General features: G+C 35.5%; 1 protein-coding gene and 1 long non-coding RNA gene across 18 annotated transcripts in view; one reads left to right on the top strand and one right to left on the bottom strand.

The window, feature by feature from the left end:
- The window catches only part of EPHA6 (EPH receptor A6), a 965,948-nt gene that overhangs the window by 187,513 nt on the left and 756,670 nt on the right, over positions 1 to 21,765 (top strand). The window contains exon 4 of one of the 15 annotated variants that reach the window (XM_054551229.2): positions 160 to 8,599. The exons of the other annotated variants lie outside the window; for them this stretch is intronic. Within the exon in view, the coding sequence (XP_054407204.2) occupies positions 160 to 224 (65 nt within the window). The 3' untranslated portion in view covers positions 225 to 8,599. Of the gene's footprint in view, positions 1 to 159; positions 8,600 to 21,765 lie in introns of those variants that run through there. 15 annotated transcript variants of the gene reach the window in all.
- LOC129058417 (uncharacterized) overlaps positions 1 to 21,765 on the bottom strand; it is a 108,364-nt gene that overhangs the window by 11,832 nt on the left and 74,767 nt on the right. For all 3 annotated transcript variants that reach the window (XR_008523485.2, XR_008523483.2, XR_008523484.2), the window contains exons 4-7: positions 21,452 to 21,486; positions 20,534 to 20,610; positions 15,126 to 15,256; positions 506 to 591 (exon numbers count right to left, since the gene is read on the bottom strand). This is a non-coding gene — a long non-coding RNA (uncharacterized LOC129058417). The remainder of the gene's footprint in view (positions 1 to 505; positions 592 to 15,125; positions 15,257 to 20,533; positions 20,611 to 21,451; positions 21,487 to 21,765) is intronic.

Raw genomic sequence — 21,765 nt, 5'->3', positions numbered from 1 at the left:
TTCACAGAGGTGAATGGGATATACAGGGCCTTTAGTGACATGTATTGATTTGATCTCTTGAAGAGTGTTGTTATTAAGGCTTCATGGCACAATCCTCTGCTGCAGTTCAGAAACATTTATGCTGTGTGTTTATGATCTTCTGTCTAATCATGTTATCAGAGATGACTGTGCAAGCAGAGAGCATAAAGAAATTTGAGATACCAGGATTTGCTGGCATTAAATAACGGAGTTTGAGGATATGATGAAAAGCTGAAAGGTAAGATTGGGATCAGAAAAAAAGGGCAGATTTATTGGCCCAGGTAGTATTTTCACTTTCTAAAGATTCTCACACACTAAACTCTTATATTATAACCTTCAATTCCAAACAAAGCAGCTTTTTCATGAAGCAATTCCAGACTTTCATCTATCTTGAGAAGAATATGAAATCAAGAAACCTGAGAAGTATAAAAATAGAAGGTATTATTTCCAAGCAAGAAAGGATAAAGTTGAATAATTACAGGCATACCTCGGACATATTTCACGTTCAGTTCCAGACCACAGCAATAAAGCAAATATCGCAGTAATGCAAGTCACATGAATATTTTGATTTCCCTGTGAATATAAAAGTTATATTTACACTGTATTATTGTCTATTAGGTTTACAATAGCATTGTATCTAAAAACAATGTGCATGCTTAATTTAAAAACACCTTATTGCTAAAAAATGGTTAACGATCATCTGAGCCTTCAGTAAGTCATAATCATTTTGCTGGTGGAGAATCTTGCCTGGATATTGATGGTTGCTGACAGATTAGGGTGGCAGTTGCTGAAGGTTTTGGTATCTGTGGCAATTTCTTAAGATAACCCAACAGTGAAGTTAGCCACATCAGTTGACTCTTTCATGAAAGATGTCTCTGTAGCATGCTAGGTGCTTAATATCATTTTGCCCAGAGTAGAACTTTCAGAATTGGAGTCGGTCCTCTCAAACCCTGCTGCTGCTTTATCAACTAAGTTGAAATAATATTGTAAACATTTTGCTGTCATTTCGGCGATATTCACAGTGTCTTTACTGGGATTAGATTCTGTCCCAAGAAACCACTTTATTTGCTTATCCATGAAGGGCGACTCCTGATGTTTTCAAGTTTTATCATGACATTGCAGCAATTCATTCATATCTTGTCTCTACTTCTGCTTTTTCTCTTGCTATATCCACAACTTCTGCAGTTATTTTTCTGCATTAAAGTCTTGAACCCCTCAACGTTATCCTTGAGGGTAGGTGTTAATTTCTTCAAAACTCCTGTGATTGTTGATTTTTTTTACCTCCTCCCATGAATCGCGGATGTTCTTAATGGTTTCTAGAGTGTTGAGTTCTTGGCAGAGTATTTTCAGTTTACTTTGCCTGGATCCATTGGAGGAATCACTATGGCAGCTATAGCCTTAGAAAATATATTTCTTAAGTCATAAGACTTGAAAGTTGACATTTCTCTGTGATTGATGGACTGCAGAATGGATGTTGTGCTAGCAGATATGAAAACAACATTACTCTTCCTGTGTATCTCCATCAGAGCTTTTGGGTGACCAGGTGCATCATCAGTGATCAGTACTATTTTGAAATCAATCTTATTTTCTGAGCAGTAGGTCTCAACAGCAGGCTTAAAATTCTTCATAAACCATGCTGTCAACAGATGTACTGTCATCAGCCTTTGTTGTTCCATTTGTAGAGCATGGGCAGAGTAGATTTATCATAATTCTTACTGGGTTTAGGATTTTCAGAATGTAAATGGGCATTGACTTCCACTTAAACTCACAAGCTGCATTAGGTCCTAACAAGAGATCCAGCCTGTCCTTTGAAGCTTTGATGCCAGGCAATGACTTCTCCTTTCTAGTTACAAAAGTAGTAGATGGCATCTTCTTCCACTATAGGATTGTTACATCTACATTGAAACCCTAAATGTGGCCACCTTCATCAATGATTTTAGCTCAGTCTTCTGGATAACTTACTGCAGCTTCTACATCATCAGCACTTGCTGCTTTACCTTGCATTATTATCTTACAGAGATGGCTTTTGTCCTTAAACCTTATGAACCAACTGCTGTTGGCTTCCAATTTTTATTTTGCAGCTTCCTCCCCTCACTCAGCCTTCATAGAATTAAAGAGAGTTAGGGTCTTATTCTGGATTAGGCTGTGGCTTAAGGGGATGTTATGGCTGCTTTGACCTTCTGTCCAGATCACTAAAACTCCTTATCAACAATAAGGCTGCTTTGCTTTTTTATTCATGTGTTCACTGGAGTAGCACTTTTTATTCCTTAAATAACTTGTTATTTGCAATCACAACTTGGCTAATTGTGGTGCAAGAAGCTTAGTTTTCACGTGTCTCAGCTTTCAAGGCCTTCCTCACTAAGTTTAATCATTTGTAGCTTTTGATTTTAAGCAAGAGAAGTGTATCTCTTCTTTTCACTTGACCATTTAGAGGTCATTGTAGGATTATTGGCTTAATTTCAATATTGCTGTGTCTCAGAGACCCAAGGAGACAGAGAGAGAAGGGAGAATGGCCAGTGAGTGGAGCAGCTGAAACACACCATATTTATTTATTAAATTTTCTGGCTTATGTGAGTATGGTTTATGGTACACCCCCAAAATAGGGTAGGGACATTGAAAATCACCAATCATATAAAAGTAACATAAAAAATCATTGATAATATCTGTTATGGTGACCTATGATATAGGATCTACATTACATGTAATAAGGATGTAAAAGTTTGAAATATTGCTGGAATTACCAAAATTACCAAAATGTGATACAGAGACATAAAATGAGCACACACTTTTGGAAAAATGGCACCAATAGCCTTGCTTGATGCAAGGTTGCCACAAACCTTCTATGTTTAGAAAATGCAATATCTGCAAAGTGCAATAAAGTTCAATAAAACAAGACATGCCTGTATATTATAGTTTGTTCTTTGTCATGATTTATAAAATAGGTTAAAGTGCAAACCTACTTGAAATTATAATTTTAGCAAATTATTTTACACATATTTAATACCAAGTTTAGTCCATATTTTATTCTGTTAACTTGAAGACTATATTGAAGTCATATTCCTATAGGGCTATAGGGCTGTCCTTAATTTAAAAAGTCAAATTTATGTAAATACATTTACACACATTTCTATGGGAGCATAAATTTATTCACTATCTCTGTACTCTTTCCAGACATGACTTACCATGTTACCCATGTCACCCACTGAAATGGCTCCTTTTCATGTGAATTCTGCCTAGAATTTTAGTTCTACCTTTTAAACAAGTGAAATTAATATGTATATATATGCAATAGTTGGATACATCAATATATAGTAACAGTTTTTGTACCTTTCATTTTGTTTATCATTATCTCCTTTCTTTTGGGTTCAAAAGTATGTCTTTTGGTAGTTCTTTTGATAACGTTCTATGAGCAGTTAAGATTTGTATTTAATGGACATTTAAGAATAGCTTTATTTTTTTCTCTCCCTCTTCAATGATTGTTTATTTAGATGTAGAATACAAGATGATGATGATTTTTCTTCAACATTCTGAAAATGTTATTTCCCTGTCTATGAGAATCTATTATTGGTAATGATCTGCCGACAATTTAATTGTCATTTCTTGAGAGATTATGTATAGGTTCTATATTTTTGGTTTTTAGTTATATCTGGTGTGTCTGGGTGTGGATTTATTTTTTTCCTGCTTTTCATTCTGTGTTTTTAACCTGAGAAAGAGAGAGACAGAGAAAGAGAAAGAGAAAGATTGCTTTCTTTTATTCTGTATTTCTAGAATTTTTATTAAATATGTTTGTTGGAAACTTTCAATTTATCCTCTCTGTCTTTGAAATAATTTTTTGAATATTTAAATCTCAGCAATAATTTCCAGGTTTAGAATTTTCACTTTGACTATGCCTAGTTAAGAGTTTACCTCATCTGTTGAGATATCTTTATCTTCACTAGTTTTAGTTGTTAACTTTTTCGTTCTTACTTTTTGTTTCATTTCTGCCTACTTTGTTACATAATTCTCTTCCTCTTTTATGGTTATTTTATTCTGGATATATTTTAAGGTCCCATTCTAATTGATTTGGATCAAATTAATCTGGTTATTTAGTGTGTTGCCTACATTTTTAAGCATTTGGGTCTATCATGTACTTTGGAATTGCAGTAGGCTGACTTTCTGGAAATTTCATATATTGCTGTCTGATTTCTGTTACTGTGTCATTAGTTTTTTTATTTGAAAAGTTTGTGATTATACCAACCCAGTTCCCTAGGCCTTAAATAGAGAAAATTTAAGGGGCCTAATAAATTTCCCAAAGAATTCAAGTTAGTATTCCTGGTTGACAGGTAGTTCTGCTTCATGCAGTAATTCAGGGATCCAGACTTCTTGCCTTTAGTAAAGCAGACATCTCTTAAAGCCTTGTAGTTGTCTGTATCCAGCTCAGAGATTAGAGCAGATTTATGTCCTTCTTAGTCAACTCATATTTGAAGAGTCACATATCATTTCCTATCACATACCAACAGTGACTGCAGTATGTGGCCACACATAACACAAATAAAGGGAGTTGCTATTAAATGTTGTTCCTAGCTCAGTAGTCACTTTCCACAAACAATTCTCTGCCATGGAAGAGGAAGACCAAATTTTTATGGACATTTGGTCATCTCTGCAACAGTCTGTCACTTCACCAACAAAATATAGATATTGATCCTCATGTATCTGATAATGCACAGTTTTCTCCATCAGGCTCAAATAATCCTTGAACCCCTAAAATGAATAAGCATAACACAGGCTGTCAGAGCTGATTAGCCACCAGTAACTACATCAGAAATGGTCATGGATGACAGAAGAATCTCACAGATAGTGGAGTTGAAGGTCATTGAGAACAATGACACACACGATTTAATCAGTGTCCATATCTTTTGGAGAGCTTCATACTACCTACCCAAAAAGATTTTCCTATTTCTTTTCCTTCCAGCTCTCAACCCAGCTAATTATTGACTGAACCCATCTGTTCCTGGAAATATTAATATATTGTTAAATGTGTCAAGTAGCAACCAAGACAAAGAAATCATAGCTGTTGGCCAGCCTTCCAAATTGTTGCATATTAAAGTTTTACCAAAGCTATTACTATTGTGTAATACAGGTTTTCATCTATCCAAGGCCTCCTGTTACACATCACCTGTCCCCTGATTGCTAAGTTAATGTCACTTATTTTAGAGTTTTGTTATGGGTCTATTCCAATTACCATGTGTGTATGTATGAACACACACACACACACACATATATATATATATAGCCACACATATATATAGCCACTCATATATACCCATATATATGTATACACACACATACACACACACACACGCACGCATATATATATATGTATATGTTGGAGTTAAAATATTATTTAAAAGCTGAGGTAACAGATAAAAATTTCAAAGTCCAGAGCCTTACAATGTAGAAGTTAGTTTCTCATTAACGTTGCAGTCTAAGGTTTGCTTGTTGTTGACGGCTTTCCATCATACACAAAATAAGAGAACTGTGCATTTTTCTTTCTCTAGCTCTGTTATCACCTGTGGATTTGTTGTTACCTGTATCCAATGAGTAGAGCATATATGTATCCAAGAAAGAGAGCATATATAGTATACAAGTACTTCTTAAAAAACTTGCCATAGAAATGACATGTATGTAATCAACAAGGTAAAGGTTTTTAGTGTAAGGTTAAATATTGTCATGTCAAGTAATCAGGGTAATCAGGATTTTTCTTTTTTGAACAGTAGGCAGGTAGTAAGCTAAGTTATATACATATAGTGTATATATCTTAGCAATGTAGATTAAATTTGGGGCCTGATTTTTAGATTTTTAGCTGTGTTTTCTCTGGCTACAAAAGGCAAGACATTTCTTTACAGCCTTCCTAAATCTCTGGTTCTCTGAGGATATTTTGATCTGAAAGATTAAAGCCCGAAGCTTGTTACTTTTTTTTTCTGTAAACTCTCCAGCCCAGTCAGAAATTTCCATATATATATATATATATATATATATGCATGTGTGTTTGTATATATATGTGTGTGTGTGTGTTTCATAAAACTAGATATAAGCCAAACTAAGTATGCCAAATTAAAGTTATTTTTATAAATTCAAACCTTATTCTCTTTATATAGAAATAAATAGTATTCAACTATTTTGAAGAAAGTGTGATTATTTTCATATAGAAACTAAAAATAGCAACAGGAAACATTTGTGGTAAACCTTCTGCAATAACAATTCATACATTATTTGAAGAATAATGTATTTTACATAAGTACATTCAAATTGTTTTTAAGATATCTTGTCTCTTGTAAGAAAATCATCCCGGATGTGGACATAAACTTGGATATAACTTATGGTGATATTGGAGGATATTCTTAATATTTTTGAGTCCTTTGAGACAATAACTTTACAAAACTTAAGAAATTACTGGTGTTCCCAGTTATTCATGTGGCCTTTTTAGGAAATAATACTTTTTGTACTCAGTTTTTTCTTCCTTTTGACATGTGATACTATCAATTGAAAATTTGACTTTTATAAATAGTTCTCCATTATGATATTATGAAAACTTCTAGTAACAAGTTATCATTTTCAATCTGGAATTACTACAAACTATTTTTTTAGAATGAGTATCAATAAATAAGTAAATATTATTACTGGAAATGGTAGTCTCAGTTTTACAGGGAACTGTAGAGTAGTGGTAAATTTAAAGAGATGGAGATGTTCAGTTTCAAGTCACTCTATACAAGGACTATCAGCATGAAAAGAAGCATGCTATACCAACAATAGATGGGAACTTTGGGACTGTGAAAACAAGCTCTACTTTTCTGCAGCAATGGACAGAAAAAAGCATGATTTATTCCCATTATTGGACAGTATCAAAAGTGACTGCCATAAAAAGTGATGAAAACCTCTTGAAAGATGGAAACGCTGTTCTGTTGGACAGAGATAAACAACTGTTGTCTTGGATAGAATTCTTTAACTAGGATTATGGTATATTTGGTCTTTTTTAAAATAAATGACTAATATTCTAATTTCTCTGTTTTATTTCTATTCTTTTTTAAAAGTAAACTACTCTTCAGGATTGGTTATTTTTTACCACCTCATAGTTAAGGAGCCTATATTCTTTATCTCTATGTTTACAATTAAATATTTTTAATAAAATTAAATGTAAAAATTGTGTTAATTTGTAAAACATTGAAGATTCTCTATTAATTTAATAATTGCATTATGACCAGGAGGACTTTCCTCTTGAAGCCTAATTTTATGTGGGTGCATTTATATATAGATTGCTATTATGAACTAATTCACGATGGAGATGAAGTATTAATATTATATGTATATAACTTTTTAAATTAGCCTATAAAATAAATAGCATACCTTACTTATGTAAATATTTTTTATTCATGAGGGTTGTTTTTTTTTTTCAGAAATTCTCTTTCATTTATTGAGGTGACCATAAAATTTTTCTATTTATCTATTCATGAGATATGTTATAATGATATATATTTCCTTAGATGACCAATCTATGGTTTAATGAAGTTAAGTTATTTGGCCTTGATGGATTGTTACCTTAATGTTGAATTCTATGTATTTTCTTTAATTTATTAAAAATTGGGATGAGGAGATTCTGTTGAATGCTATGAAGTATAAATATGTTTTGAGTGACATAAAGAATATAATAGTTATATATACTATGTTCTTGGATAGGAGTTGTAAACAAGTCAGACTCAAAATTCTTACTGTTTTTGCTACTTTGAATTCAGCAAAAACGGTGCTAATTTTTGTATAAAATAACAAATGCATTGCAATATAAAGGAATATTTAAAAAGAACAATAAACTAGAAGAGTATTCCTGGCAGATATTAAAATGTGTTTAAAGGAATATATTTAAAATATATAGTATTAACTTCCAAAGATAAATATTCATCAATGTTACCGAGAAAAGAGGTTAAAAATAGACTAAATTACATGAAGTAGTAAAACAATGGTGAAATTGAGTTTATTAATTAATGAGAAGAATAGACAGATTGTTTAATGCCATGGTTGTTATGTTGTAGGGGTTGATATTGGGGAGGAGAAACAATGATCATTTGGACATAGGGTGAGTATTGCAATTTCTTTTCTTTTTTTTTTTTTGAGACAGTTTCACTCTTGTCGCCCAGGCTGGAGTGCAATAGTGAAATCTCGGTTCACTGCAATCTCTGCCTCCTGGGTTCAAGAGATTCTCCTGCCTCAGCCTCCCAAGTAGCTGGGATTGCAGGTGCACACCACCATGCCCAGCTAATTTTTGTATTTTTAGTGGAGACGGGTTCCGCCATGTTGGCCAGGCTGGTCTTGAACTCCTGACTTCAGGTGATCCTCCCACCTCGGCCTCCCAAAGTGCTGGGATTATAGGCCAGTTTCTTAACTAAGCCCCGAAAGAGTCACTCTCACAGTTAAATGTGAGTTGAATGTTGGAAATTAGCAGCCATTGTACCTTAGTGGAGAGATCTATTTGGGGAAAAGATAATTCCCACAGTTTCTTGTTGCTTTAAAATGAAGCCTAAGGCAAAGTTATAATAAAATGAGGCTTACTTGTAGGATACAAATAAGGATTTTCATGAAAATTTATAACTGTAATGAAGCAATAACTTTTTTAAAATGATTTGCTTTCTTATTTATTTCTTTTTTTCTTTATTTCTTCTTCTTCAAAAAGAGAAGAGGAGATAAATGTGCAGAACATGCAGATTTGTTACATAGGTATGTTTGTGCCATGGTGGTTTGCTGCACCTATTGAACCGTCCTCTAAATTCCTTCCCCTCACCCCCCGCCCCACAACAGGCTGCAGTGTGTGATGTTCCCCTCCCTGTGTCTATGTGTTCTTAATGAATGTTATCCCCCACTTACGAGTGAGAACATGCAGTGTTTGGTTTTCTGTTCCTGTGTTAGTTTGCTGAGGATGAGGGCTTCCAGCTGCATTCGTGTGCCTGCAAAGGACATGGTCTCATTCCTTTTTATGGCTGCATAGTATTCTATGGTGTGTATAGGTACCACGTTTCTGTTATCCAGTCTGTCATTGATGGGCATTTGGTTTGGTTCCATGTCTTTGCTATTGTAAATAGTGCTGCAATAAACATATGCATGCATGTGTCTTTATAGTAGAACGATCCATATTCCCGTGGGTATATACCCAGTAATGGCATTACTGAGTCAAATGGTATTTCTGGTTCTAGATCCTTGAGGAATCGCTATATGTCTTCCATAATGGTTGAACTAATTTACATTCACACCAACAATGTAAAGGCATTCCTATTTCTCCACAGCCTCACCAGCAACTATTGTTTCTTGGCTTTTTAATAATCGCCATTCCGACTGGCATGATAAGGTATCTTATTGTGGTTTTGATGTACATTTCTTTGATGATCAGTGCTGTTGAGCTTTTTTTCATATTTTTATTGACCACATACATTTCTTCTTTTGAGAAGTGTCTGTTTATGTCCTATGCCCACTCTTTGATGGGGTTGTGTGTCTTTTTCTTGTAAATATGTTTAAGTTCCTTGTAAATTCTGGATATTAGACATTTGTGAGATGAGTAAACTGCCAAAATTTTCTCCCATTCTGTAGGTTTCCCATTCACTCTGACGATAGTTAATTTTGATGTTCAGAAGCTCTAGACTAATTAGATCCCATTTATCAATTATGGCTTTTGTTGCAATTGCTTTTGGCATTTTTGTCATGAAGTCTTTGCCCATGCCTATGTCCTGAATGGTATTGCCTAGGTTTTCTTATAGGGTTTTTATGGTTTTGGGTTTTACATTTAAGTAGTTAATCTATCTTGAGTTAATTTTTGTATAAGCTATAAGGAAAGTGTCTGGTTTTTCCAGCACCATTTAATGAATAGGAGATCCTTTCCCCATTGCTTGTTTTTGTCAGGTTTGTAAAGGATCAGATAGATGGTTGTAGATGTGTGGTGTATTTCCGAGGTCTCTGTTCTGATCCTTTGGTCTAGATGTCTGTTTTGGCATCAGTACCATGTGGTTTTGGTTGCTGTAGTCTTGTAGTACAGTTTGATGTCAGGTAGTGTGATGCCTCTAGCTTTGTTCTTTTTGCTTAGGATTGTCTTGGCTATACCAGATCTTCTTTGATTCCATATGAAATTTAAAATGTTTTTTTTTCTAATTTTGTGAAGAATGTCAATGGTAGTCTGATGGGAATAGCATTGAATCTATAAATTACTTTGGGCAGTATGGCCATTTTCACATTATTGAATCTTTGTATCCATGAGGATGGAATGTTTTCCCATTTGTTTACGTTCTCTCTTATTTCCTTGAGCAGTGGTTTGTAGTTCTCCTTGAAGAGGTCCTTCATATCTCTTGTTAGCTGTATTCCTAGGTATATTATTCTCTTTGTAGCGATTGTGAATGGGAGTTCATTCATGATTTGACTGTGCTTGCCTATTGTTGATGTAAAGGAATGCTTGTGAGTTTTGCACATTGATTTTATATTCTGAGACTTTGCTGGAGTTACTTATCAGTTCAAGAGGTTTTTGGGCTGAAATGATGGGGTTTTCTAAATATAAAATCATGTCATCTACAAACAGAGACAACTTGACTTCCTCCCTTCCTATTTGAATACTCTTTATTTCTTTCCCTTACCTGATTGCACTGGCCAGAACTTCCAATACTATGTTGAATAGGTGTGGTGAGAGAGGGCATCCTTGTCTTGTGCCAGTTTTCAAAGGGAATGCTTCCAGCTTTTTGCCCATTTAATGTGATAATGGTTATGAGTTTGTCATAAATAGCTCTTATTATTTTGAGATGTGTTCCATCAATACCTAGTTTATTAAGAGTTTTTAACATGAAGGGATATTGAATTTTACCGAAGGCCTTTTCTGCATCTATTGAGATAATCATTTGGTTTTTGTCTTTGGTTCTATTTATGTGATAGATTACATTTATCGATTTGGGTATGTTGAACCAGCCTTGCATCTCAGGGATGAAGCTGACTTGATCGTGGTGGATAAGTTTGTTGATGTGCTGCTGGATTCGGTTTGCCAGTATTTTATTTGCCAGTATTCAGTTTGCCAGCCTTGCATCTCAGGGATGAAGCTGACTTGATTGTGGTGGATAAGTTTGTTGATGTGCTGCTGGATTCGGTTTGCCAGTATTTTATTGAGGATTTTTGCATCGATGTTCATCAGGGATATTGGCCTGAAGTTTTCTTTTTTTGTTGTGTCTCTTCCTGGTTTTGGTATCAGGATGATGTTGGCTTCATAAAATGAGTTACAGAGGAGTTCCTCCTTTTTAATTGTTTGGAATAATTTCAGAAGGAATGATCCCAGCTCCTCTTTGTATTTCTGGTAGAGTTCAGCTGTGAATCCGTCTAGTCCTGGGCTTTTTTTGGTTGGTAGGCTATTAATTACTGCCTCAATTTAAGAGCTTGTTATTAGTCTATTCAGGGATTCACCTTCTTCCTGTTTTAGTCTTGGTAGGGTGTATGCGTCCAGGAAGTTCTCCATTTCTACTAGATTTTCTAGTTTATGTGCATAGAGATGTTTTTATAGTATTCTCTGATGGTAGTTTGTATTTCTGTGGGGTCAATGGTGATATCCCCTGTATCATTTTTTATTGTGTCCATTTGATTCTTCTCTGTCTTCTTCTTTGTTAGTCTGGCTAGCAGTCTATCTATTTTTTTAATTTTTTCAAAAAAACAGCTCCTGGATTCGTTGATTTTTTGGAATGTTGTTCGTGTCTCTATCTCCTACAGTTCTTCTCTGATCTTAGTTATTTCTTGTCTTCTGTTAACCTTTGGATTAGTTTGCTCTTGCCTCTCTAGCTCTTTTAATTTTGATTTTAGGGTGTCGATTCAAGATCCTTCTAGCTTTCTGATGTGGGCATTTAGTGCTATAAATTTCCCTCTTAACACTGCCTTACCTGTGTCCCAGAGATTCTGGTATGTCATCTCTTTGTTCTCATTGGTTTCAAAGAAGTTGATTTCTGCCTTAATTTCATCATTTACCCAGGAGTCATTCAGGAGCAAGTTGTTCAATTTCCATTAAATTGTGTGGTTTTGAGTGAGTTTCTTAATCCTGAGTTCTAATTTGATTGCACTGTGATCTGAAAGACTGTTTGCTATTATTTCAGTTCTTTTGTATTTGCTGAGGAGTGTTTTACTTCCAATTATGTGGTCAATTTTAGAATAAGTGCCATGTGGCACTGAGAAGAATATATATTCTGTTGTTTTGGGGTGGAGAGTTCTGTAGATGTCTGTTAGGTCCACTTGATCCAGAGCTGAGTTCAAGTCCTAAATATCCTTGTTAATTTTCTGTCTTGTTCATCTGTCTAGTACCGAGAGTGGGGTGTTAAAGTTTTCCACTGTTATTGCATGGGAGTCTAGGTGTCTTTGTAGGTGTCTAAGAACTTGCTTTATGAATCTGTGTCCTCCTGTATTGGTTGCATATATATTCAGAATAGTTAGCTCTTCTTGTTGAATTATTGCCTTTACCATTATGTAATGCCCTTCTTTGTCTTTTTTGATCTTTGTTGGTTTAAAGTCTGTTTTATCAGAGATTAGGATTGCAATCCCTGTTTTTTTTTTTTTTTCTTTCCATTTGCTTGGTAAATTTTCCTCCATCCCTTTATTTTGAGCCTGTGCGTGTCTTTGCACACAAGATGGGTCTCCTGAATACAGAACACCGATGGGTCTTGACTTCTTATCCAAATCGCCAGTCTGTATCTTTTAATTGGGGCATTTAGCCCAGTTACATTTAAGGTTAGTATCATTATGTGTGAATTTGATCCTGTCGTCATGATGCTATTTGGTTATTTTGCATACTAGTTGATGTAGTTTCTTCACAGTGTCTTTGGTCTTTATATTTTGGTATGTTTTTGCAGTGGCTGGTACCAGTTTTTCCTTTCCATATTTAGTGCTTCTTTCAGGAGCTCTTGCAGGGCAGACCTGGTGGTAACAAAGTCCCTGAGCATTTGTTTGTCTGTAAAGGATTTTAGTTCTCCTTTGCTTAAGAAACTTAGTTTGGCTGGATATTAAATTCTTCACTGAAAATTCTTTTCTTTAAGAATGTTGAATATTGGCCCCCCACTCTCTTCTTGCTTGTAGGGTTTCTGCTGAGAAGTCTGCTGTCAGTCTGATGGGCTTCCCTTTGTAGGTAACCTGGCCTTTCTCTCTGGCTGCCCTTAACAGTTTTTTCTTCATTTCGACCTTGGAGAATCTGATGATTATGTGTCTTGCAGATTATGTTCTTGTGGAGTATCTTAATGGTGTTCTCTATATTTTCTGAATTTGCGTGTTGGTCTGTCTTGCTGGGTTGAGGAAGTTCTCCTGGATAATATCCTGAAGTGTGTTTTCCATCATTTCCATTCTCCCTGTCTCCTTCTGGTACTCCAATCAATCATAGGTTCGGTCTTTTTATGAAGTCACATGTTTTTTGGAGGCTTTGTTCATTCTTTTTCATTCTTTTTTCTCTATTCTTGTCTGCATGTCTTATTTCAGTAAAGTAGTCTTCAAACTCTGATAACCTTTCTTCCGCTTGGTCGATTTGGCTGTTGATACTTGTGTATGCTTCATGAAGTTCTTGTGCTGTGTTTTTCAGCCCCATCAGGTTGTTTTATGTTCAAGCTACATAAACTGGTTATTGTAGTTAGCAGTTCCTCTAACCTTTTGTCAAGGTTCTTAGCTTCTTTGAGTTGGGTTAGAACATGCTCTTTTAGCTCATCATAGTTTTTTATTACCCATCTCCTAAAGCCCTACTTCTGTCAATTTATCCATCTTTTTTTTTTTTTCTTTTATTATTATTATTATTATTATTATTATTATACTTTAGGTTTTATGGTACATGTGCGCAATGTGCAGGTAAGTTACATATGTATACATGTGCCATGCTGGTGCGCTGCACCCACCAACTCGTCATCTAGCATTAGGTATATCTCCCAATTTATCCATCTTATCCTCCATCTAGTTCTGTGCCCTTGATGGAGAGATGCTGTAATCATTTGATTGAGAAGAGGCAGTCTGGCCTTTTGGGTTTTCAGCATTTTTTCATTGATTCTCATCTTTGTGAGTTTGTGTAGTTTCGGTCTTTGAGGCTGCTGACCCTTGGATGGGTTTTTTATGGGGGCCCTTTTGTTGTTGCTGTTGTTGATGATGACGTTGTTGTTGTCCCTTTCTGCTTGTTTGGTTTTCTTTCAATAGTCAGGTCCCTCTTCTGTAGGGCTGCTGCAGTTTGTTGGGGATTCACTTCATGCCTTATTCATCTGATTCGCTCCCCTGCCTGGAGATACCATTCAGGGAGGCTGGAGAGCAGCAAAGATGGATGCCTTCTCCTTCTTTTGGCACCTCTGACCTTGAAGGTCACCAACCTGATATCAGTAGGATCACTTCTGTATAGGGTGTCTGACAACCCAATTGAGTGGCACGGGGAACAGGACTCGTTTAATGAAGCACTTTGTCCCTTGGTGGAGAAGGTGTGTTTTGCTGGAGGGAAACCCACTAGTCTGGGCTGCTTGGATTCCTCAGAACTACCAAGAGGAAAGGCTAAGTCTGCTGCTCTGAGAGACCGCGACCACTCCTTCCCCTAGGGGCTAAGGCCCAGGGAGATCCAAATTCTGTCCCTGATCCTCTGGCTGGAGTTATTGGAGATCCTGCAGGGAAGTCCTGCCCACTGAGGAAGGATGGGTCTGGGTTAGACCTTAAGGGGCATTCTGGCTGCATACTGCCACAGCCAGCGTGTTGGGCTGTGGGGACAAGTCTTGGGGCCAAACCATCCAGCCTCCCTGGCTCTGGCAGGGGAAAAGAGCAGCCTAGAGCTATAGAAATGGGTGCTGCCCTTCCCCAATCCAGGGAGCTTAGTGTGGTAGGCAGTTGCCAGTCCTAGTGCTGGTTGCTGCCTCTCTGCCAAGGAGCTCAAAGGGCTTAGACAGCAGGCAGCTGCATCTGGTGCTGGTCGCCCTTCCCCCAAGGAGTTTGGTTGGCTTAAGCAGATTCCAGCTGAGAGGCTGTAAGAATCTGCACATTCCAGGGTTGGGAGGCTACGCCCCGGTGACATGGTTTCATGAGTGGGATCTTTCGATCCATGGGTTACACAGTTCCATGGAAAAAGCACTTACCCTGGCTGGGTAGCATGCTCACTCACCACCTCACTTGGCTGGAGGGAACGGACTCCCCTTCCCCTTGTGGCTCTCAGGTAGGGCACCGCACCACTCTGCTCTTCCTTCTCTCCATGGGTCATGCTAGCCTTCTAGTCAGTTTTGATAAGAGAACCTGGTTACCTTGGTTGCCGTTTAAGGATTCACATGCTTATCATTGGTTTTTTTTTTTTTTTTTTTTTTTTTGATAGGAGCCTCCAAAGGCTGCTGCTTCTAGTTGGCCATCTTGGCCCCACCCCAAAACAGTAACTTTTGAAGAATAAAAGAAAAAGCAGAAGAGAAGCATTACTAAAATATTAAATGGTTACATTTACAGCCAAAATTTGTTTTTGTGTGTGTGTGTGTGTGTGTGTTTTCATTAAGAAGGCATTGTGTTGGTATGAAATGTGGGTTCTGATCAATCAAAGGGAAATTCTAGATTATTTGTAATATCATGTAATAACTTACAGCAGGAATTGGCAGACCATAGCATGATTGCCAACCCCAACCCATTTTTGTAAATAAAATGTTTTGGAATACAGCCAAGTTCATTCATTTACATATTTTCTGTGTCTGCTTTCAAGCTATAGTAGCAGGGTTGAGTAGCTGTGTCAGACACCATATGGCCTACAAAGCTTAAAAGCTTAAAATATTTACTATCTAGTCATTTATGGATAATATTTGCATACCTCTGCCCTATAAGCAAATTAATGCATATCTTAGAAATATAAAGTTATCAAACTTGTTATTTTTTAGCCATATATTAGTGGATAGCATTTTTGTAATTAAACATAGAATAAAACCTCTACTGGAAATATTTCCCTCAAAAGGTAACCATCTTTTTATTCAGTCATTTATCTTTTTTAAAAAAATTATTTTTATTTATTTATTTATTTTGAGGCAGTGTCTCACTCTGTTGCCCAGGCTGGAGTGCAGTGGTGATCTCGGCTCACTGCAACCTCCACCTCCCGGGTTCAAGCGATTCTCCTGCCTCAGCCTCCAAGTAGCTGGGACTACAGGCACATGCCACCATGCTGAGTTATTTATCAAAGCATCTATGCTAAGGAATATACATTCAAAAACATTCAATAGAGGATTTCATATTTATTTGTCTTCGGAAAGAATTTGGTTTTTATTAAGATGCAGAAATATCTGAGAGAGATTATGTTAGTAAAAGATGTAGGGATGTGTATGTGGTATGTGTGCATGTGTGTGTGTATTTTCATAAAGGAGTGTTAGTCAAGTGCTTGCTACTGACTTCTGACCAAACTAAGGTTTGGCTGCATGCCACCTGAAAAGATAAGAAGTAAGGTTTCATGGAAGGAAAGCAGCTTTATTCAAGTGGTGACACCTTGGGAGACGGCCAGACTCAAGTCTCAAAAAGCCATCTTAAATTCTCAGGCGGTATAAGGGGATTTTAAGGGGGAAGGTTGCATGGAAACTGTACAGGAGTGTGCATGGTGCAGGTCTGCTTGTTGTTTTCCACTGCTAGTTTGAGTAACAGACTATCCAGAGGCCTGGCTGGCATCATCTCAGTAGAGGTCAGGTTAGGGATTAACTGCACAACTGTTTCATCTTGAAAGGGAGAAAATTGAAACTGCCATCTCTGCCTCATGTCTGGATTGTTGTAAGATTAGCCTTTGGACATTTCAAGCAAACAGGTAGTTAGATATATGTGTATCAGGAAACAAACAAGGGAGAGATTATCTTTAGAGTAAGCTAGCAAACTGGCTATACTGGTTACATTAGGAGACATTTCTCAAGGACTCTTTTTAATACTAGCTAATTCTCTCATTTTGCATTTTGACTAATTGCCATGACAGACACTAAAAATGTATTTGTGATTTGTTTAACTTTTATTTCTTTTTCAACTTGTATTTTAGATTTAAGGGATACGTGTACAGGTTGGTTTTATGGGTATATTGTGTGACACTAAGGTTTGTGATACAAATGATCCCATCACCCAGGTAGTGAGCATAGTACTCAATAGTTTTTCAACCCTTATCCCCCACCCCGCTCCTTCCTCTAGTAGTTTTCAGTGTCCATTGTTGCCATCTTTATCTACATGAGTACCTAAGATTTAACTCCCACTTATAAGTGAGGACATAGTTACTTATAAGTAAGTATGGTTTTCTGTTTGTGCATTAATTTACTTGGGATAATGGCTTGCTGCCTTATCCATGTTGCAGCAAAGAACATTATTTCTTTCTCTTTTTTATGGCTGCATAGTACTCCATGGTACATATATACCATATTTTCTTTATCTGCTACACAATTGGTGGGCACCTAGGTTGATTCAATGTGTTTGATATTGTGAATAATGCTGTGACGAACTTACAATAATGCTGTGATGTCTTTTTGGTAGAGTGATTGATTTAAAAAATATATATATATGTATATATATATATATATATATATATACACACACACCCGGTAATGGGATTGTTGGATCAAATGGTAGTTTTGTTTTAAGTTCTTTGAGAAACCTACAAACTGCTTTCCACGGTGGCTGAACTAATTTACATTCCCACAACAGTATATAAGTTTTCTCTTATCTTTGCAGCCTCACCAGCATCTGTTTTTGCTTTTTTTTTTGAGACAGGGTCTGACTCTGTCACCCAGGCTGGAGTGCATTGGCATGATCACAGCTCACAGTAGCATTGACATCCCTGACTCTGGGCTCAGATGATCCTCCCATCTCAGCCTCCATGGTAGCTGGAACTACAAGTGTGTGCCACCTGCCCAACTAATTATGTATATTCATATATATATGTATATTCATATATATATATGTATATTCATATATATGTATGTTCATATATATGTATATTCATATATATGTATATTCATATATATTTTATATATGAATATATATATAAAACTAAAATATATATACATAAAATTTATATGTGTGTGTATATATATATATATATATATATATATATATATATATATATTTTTTTTTTTTTTAAGAAACTGGGTTTTGTCTTGTTTCCCAGGCTTGTCTCAAACTCCTGGGTTTAAGCAATCAGCTCCCCTTGGCCTCTCAAATATTGGGATTACAGGCATGAGCCACCACACTGGACTTGTTTTTTTTTTTGACTTTTTAATAATAGCCCTTCTGACTGATTTCAAATGGTATCTCGTTATAGTTTTGATTTACATTTCTCTCATGATTAATGATGTGGAACATTTTTCGTATGTTTCTTGGCTACTTATATGTCTTTTGAGAAGTATCTGTTAGTATATTTGCCCACTTTAATGGGCTTGTTTGTTTATTTATTTATTTATTTATACTTGTTGAATTGTTTTAGTTCTTTACAGATTCTGAATATTAGACCTTTTTCAGATGCATAGTTTGCAAATATACTCTCCCATTCTGTAGGTTGTCTGTTTAGCCTATTGATAATTTCTTTTGCTATGTAGAAGCTCTTTAGCTTAATTAGGCCTCACTTGTCAATTTTTGTTTTTGTTGCAATTGCTTTTGAGGACTTAGTCATAAATTCTTTCTCGAGCCCAGTATTCAGAATGATATTTCTTAGATTTTCTTCTACGATTGTTGTAGTGTGAGGTCTTATATAAACGCGCTTGTTTAAAAAAGTGTGAGTTAATTATTTATATTCTTTGTGTAAAAGTATACACAGCATCAGATTATAAATAAAATTTAAATTATATTTTACTTAGAAATGATAAAAAAAAGATTTTCTGTGAACCATAGACTAAATTTCCAGTAGGTTCTCATTTTTTTCTCTCTACATCTATATTATACTGTGCTTTTAGCAGCCCTAGATATATGTTTATTAAGGTGTGATGGAGGCCTAATATTTACTGTGTACCCACTACATCCTGAAAAACCATGAATTGCCATTAATTATCACAGTCTGTGTCAAACAATACACAAATCCTTGGAACACAGTACTATTTATAATTGTGCTGTTGCTTATATGAAGGGATGTACACTCACATGGAGGCCATAAGTATATATACACTTTGTATACTTAGCTTATTATGTTATGAAATATGTTTAAAATGGGTGTTCTTTGAAATTTTCCCAAAGTTGATAATCTTGAATAAGAATCTTTTTATGAAGATATTTCTAAAATAAGTAATATATTTTATCTGCTTAAGATATAAAGAAGAACCTTTGTTTTCAACCAAAATAATAGTTATATTCAAATTATGAAGCATGTTTTTGCATAGGAGTTTTACGTTTTTGTTTTTGGCATGGGTCTTCAGTAATGCCTCCTGCAAACTCGTCATTGTATATTGTCATTATTTTTGTACTTCTCTTTCTCTCTGCCCTCTCCACCACCCAATCTGTCTCATTTTTTGCGCTTTAAAGAACTGAATTTATGCTGAATGGTGAATATTTTATCATTATGTTTATTTATATTTGAACTTTCTTATACTGTGTACTTGATTAAACTTTCCTGTAAAATGTGACTATATTTTCCCATTTTATACCTCTTGTCTTTTAAGATAGAGATAAACAGATAGAAAGAGATAAAAAGAGAGATAGATAGATCAATAGATAGATATTCAACCCATTCATTCTAATTCATCAAAAGTAAGGATTTGGAAAAATTATTTACCATTAAATATTAAAATGATTTTTTAGAATTTCACTTCCTTCCTTCCTTTCCTTCCTTTCTCCCGCCTTCCCTCCGTCCCTCCCTTCCTCCCTACCTCTCTCCCTCCCTCCCTTCCTTCATTTCTCCCTTTTTCTTTCCTCTCTCCCTTCACCTCCTTCCTTCCTTCCCTCCCACCTTCCTTCTTCCTTTCCTTTCCTTCTTTCCTTCCTTTCTGTTATGGCATAAATATGCAAAACTTGTTTGGAGGAAATGGAGAAAATTATTGCTTAACACATCTCTTCTTCCATTAAAGTTCTTTCTGTATGTGTATACTTGGCATTCTTAGGAAAGGACTGTGATGTTGAAACATAAATTGGCAATGCTTGCAGATATATCATGTAATAATTCTGTACCTGCTAATGAAACATTGAAGAGTCCAGCATTGCATGTGGAATGTTTCTTTAAATGAGTATTACTTCAAAGGGATGATGATCAAAGTATTTAAGAATTCCTAAAGGATCAGAAATTCTTTTTTGAGATAATTTTCCTTAACATAACAATGCATGTTTATTTGCTGTCTGATGGCCATGGGGTAGTGGTATTTCATGAAAAAAATGTCTTAAATTTGCTGTGACAGCCTAGTTTCCCAGAAGATTAGCATATCAAGGTTTGTCTTCTATGTATATTTGTAAGCTAGATAAAAGTGTTAATTCTAATTGAAATGGTTCCTTTAGTAGATTTAATGAACCCTCCACCAACAAGTAAATTAAACTGAAAATTATTGACACAAGTTTTATCGTTGGAGAAGAAAATAATTACCAAAATCATTGTCTCCTCTTGATCAAGTTTAACTGTCTTGTCATAGAAAATTGTAAATTGAAATTAGGAGTAAGGGCCTGTGTGAAAAAAGAAGTAACATTATACAATAAAGTATTGTAGAAGAAAATCTTACTAGTTGCTGAAACCTTATACTGTAAGAAAAAGCAAGGGAAATAGATGTTCAGTTGGTAAAATCAGTATAAAGTAACAACTTAAAATGATTTTGTCCAGCTCTGTCATTAAGTAGGGCCTATAAGCAGTAGGGGAACTTCACCCCAGAAACATATGTGTGTGTTTTCTTTTCCAGAAAGATCCAGGAGTGTTTGGGTTACAGCCAGTTTCATTTCTTAATACAGGAAAATTATGAGGCTCTGTCTGAACTGTCTTTTCAATGTCAAACTAAATATGCTTTTAGAATAAAAGAATAAGTGTTGTAAGGGGAAAAACCCATTAAAACTATTCCCATCTCCAATTTTAATGTTAAAAAGAATATATATACATGATTAATTAAAATAAATTATGTTTGGGAAAGGCTCTGAGTTCACAATGATAATCAAAAGGGACACATTAAAATACAAATATAACAGAGTGGAAGGGGATCAGGAGAGGAGTGAACACCGCTGGTGAGAATAGCACTGGAGAGCGTGATTCCACATCCAGAAGACGCAGCTCCCCACGTATTTGACAAGGCTCCCAGACTCTGAGAGCATTATCAAGTTCACTGGGCTCACAGAAACAGATAATTTATTTAAAAATTAGAAACAAAAACTTCACTAATAGCTGACAATCTCTGGGTGGTGACTTTTTTTAATTATGAGAAAACATTTAAGGAAAATCAGTGCTTTTACATTCCATTTCAGAATTGCTTTGGCTATTTGTTTATTGTCTGTCCTTGTTTACTTGCACTATTTGGCTAACCTGCAGTTGGTTCATTCTTCCATTCTTCATTCTTCCTAAAAAAAAAAATCAAGAGGCTTCATTAATCTTAAAATATAAAAAGAAAATCCCAAAGTGGTGAATGAAACATTGAAGATATGTGTCTTACTAAAGCAGCTTGCTGTAGGTATGGGCTGCATTTTTTGTTTGATACTTTGTATATTCAGATAGTTATTTATATAGAAGTTAAATTCTACAAGCTTCTGGTAATGACTTTAAACAATTAATGTATCTTCCAACAATAAAATCAACAATTCTGATTTTGAATGAAAAAAATCTGAATTTTTGGCAATGAT

Source organism: Pongo abelii, chromosome 2 (assembly GCF_028885655.2).
Source record: "Pongo abelii isolate AG06213 chromosome 2, NHGRI_mPonAbe1-v2.0_pri, whole genome shotgun sequence".
NCBI classification, from domain to species: Eukaryota; Metazoa; Chordata; class Mammalia; order Primates; family Hominidae; genus Pongo; species Pongo abelii.
Note: the sequence above shows the minus strand (reverse complement) of the source record. Positions and strands in the feature narration are given on the sequence as shown.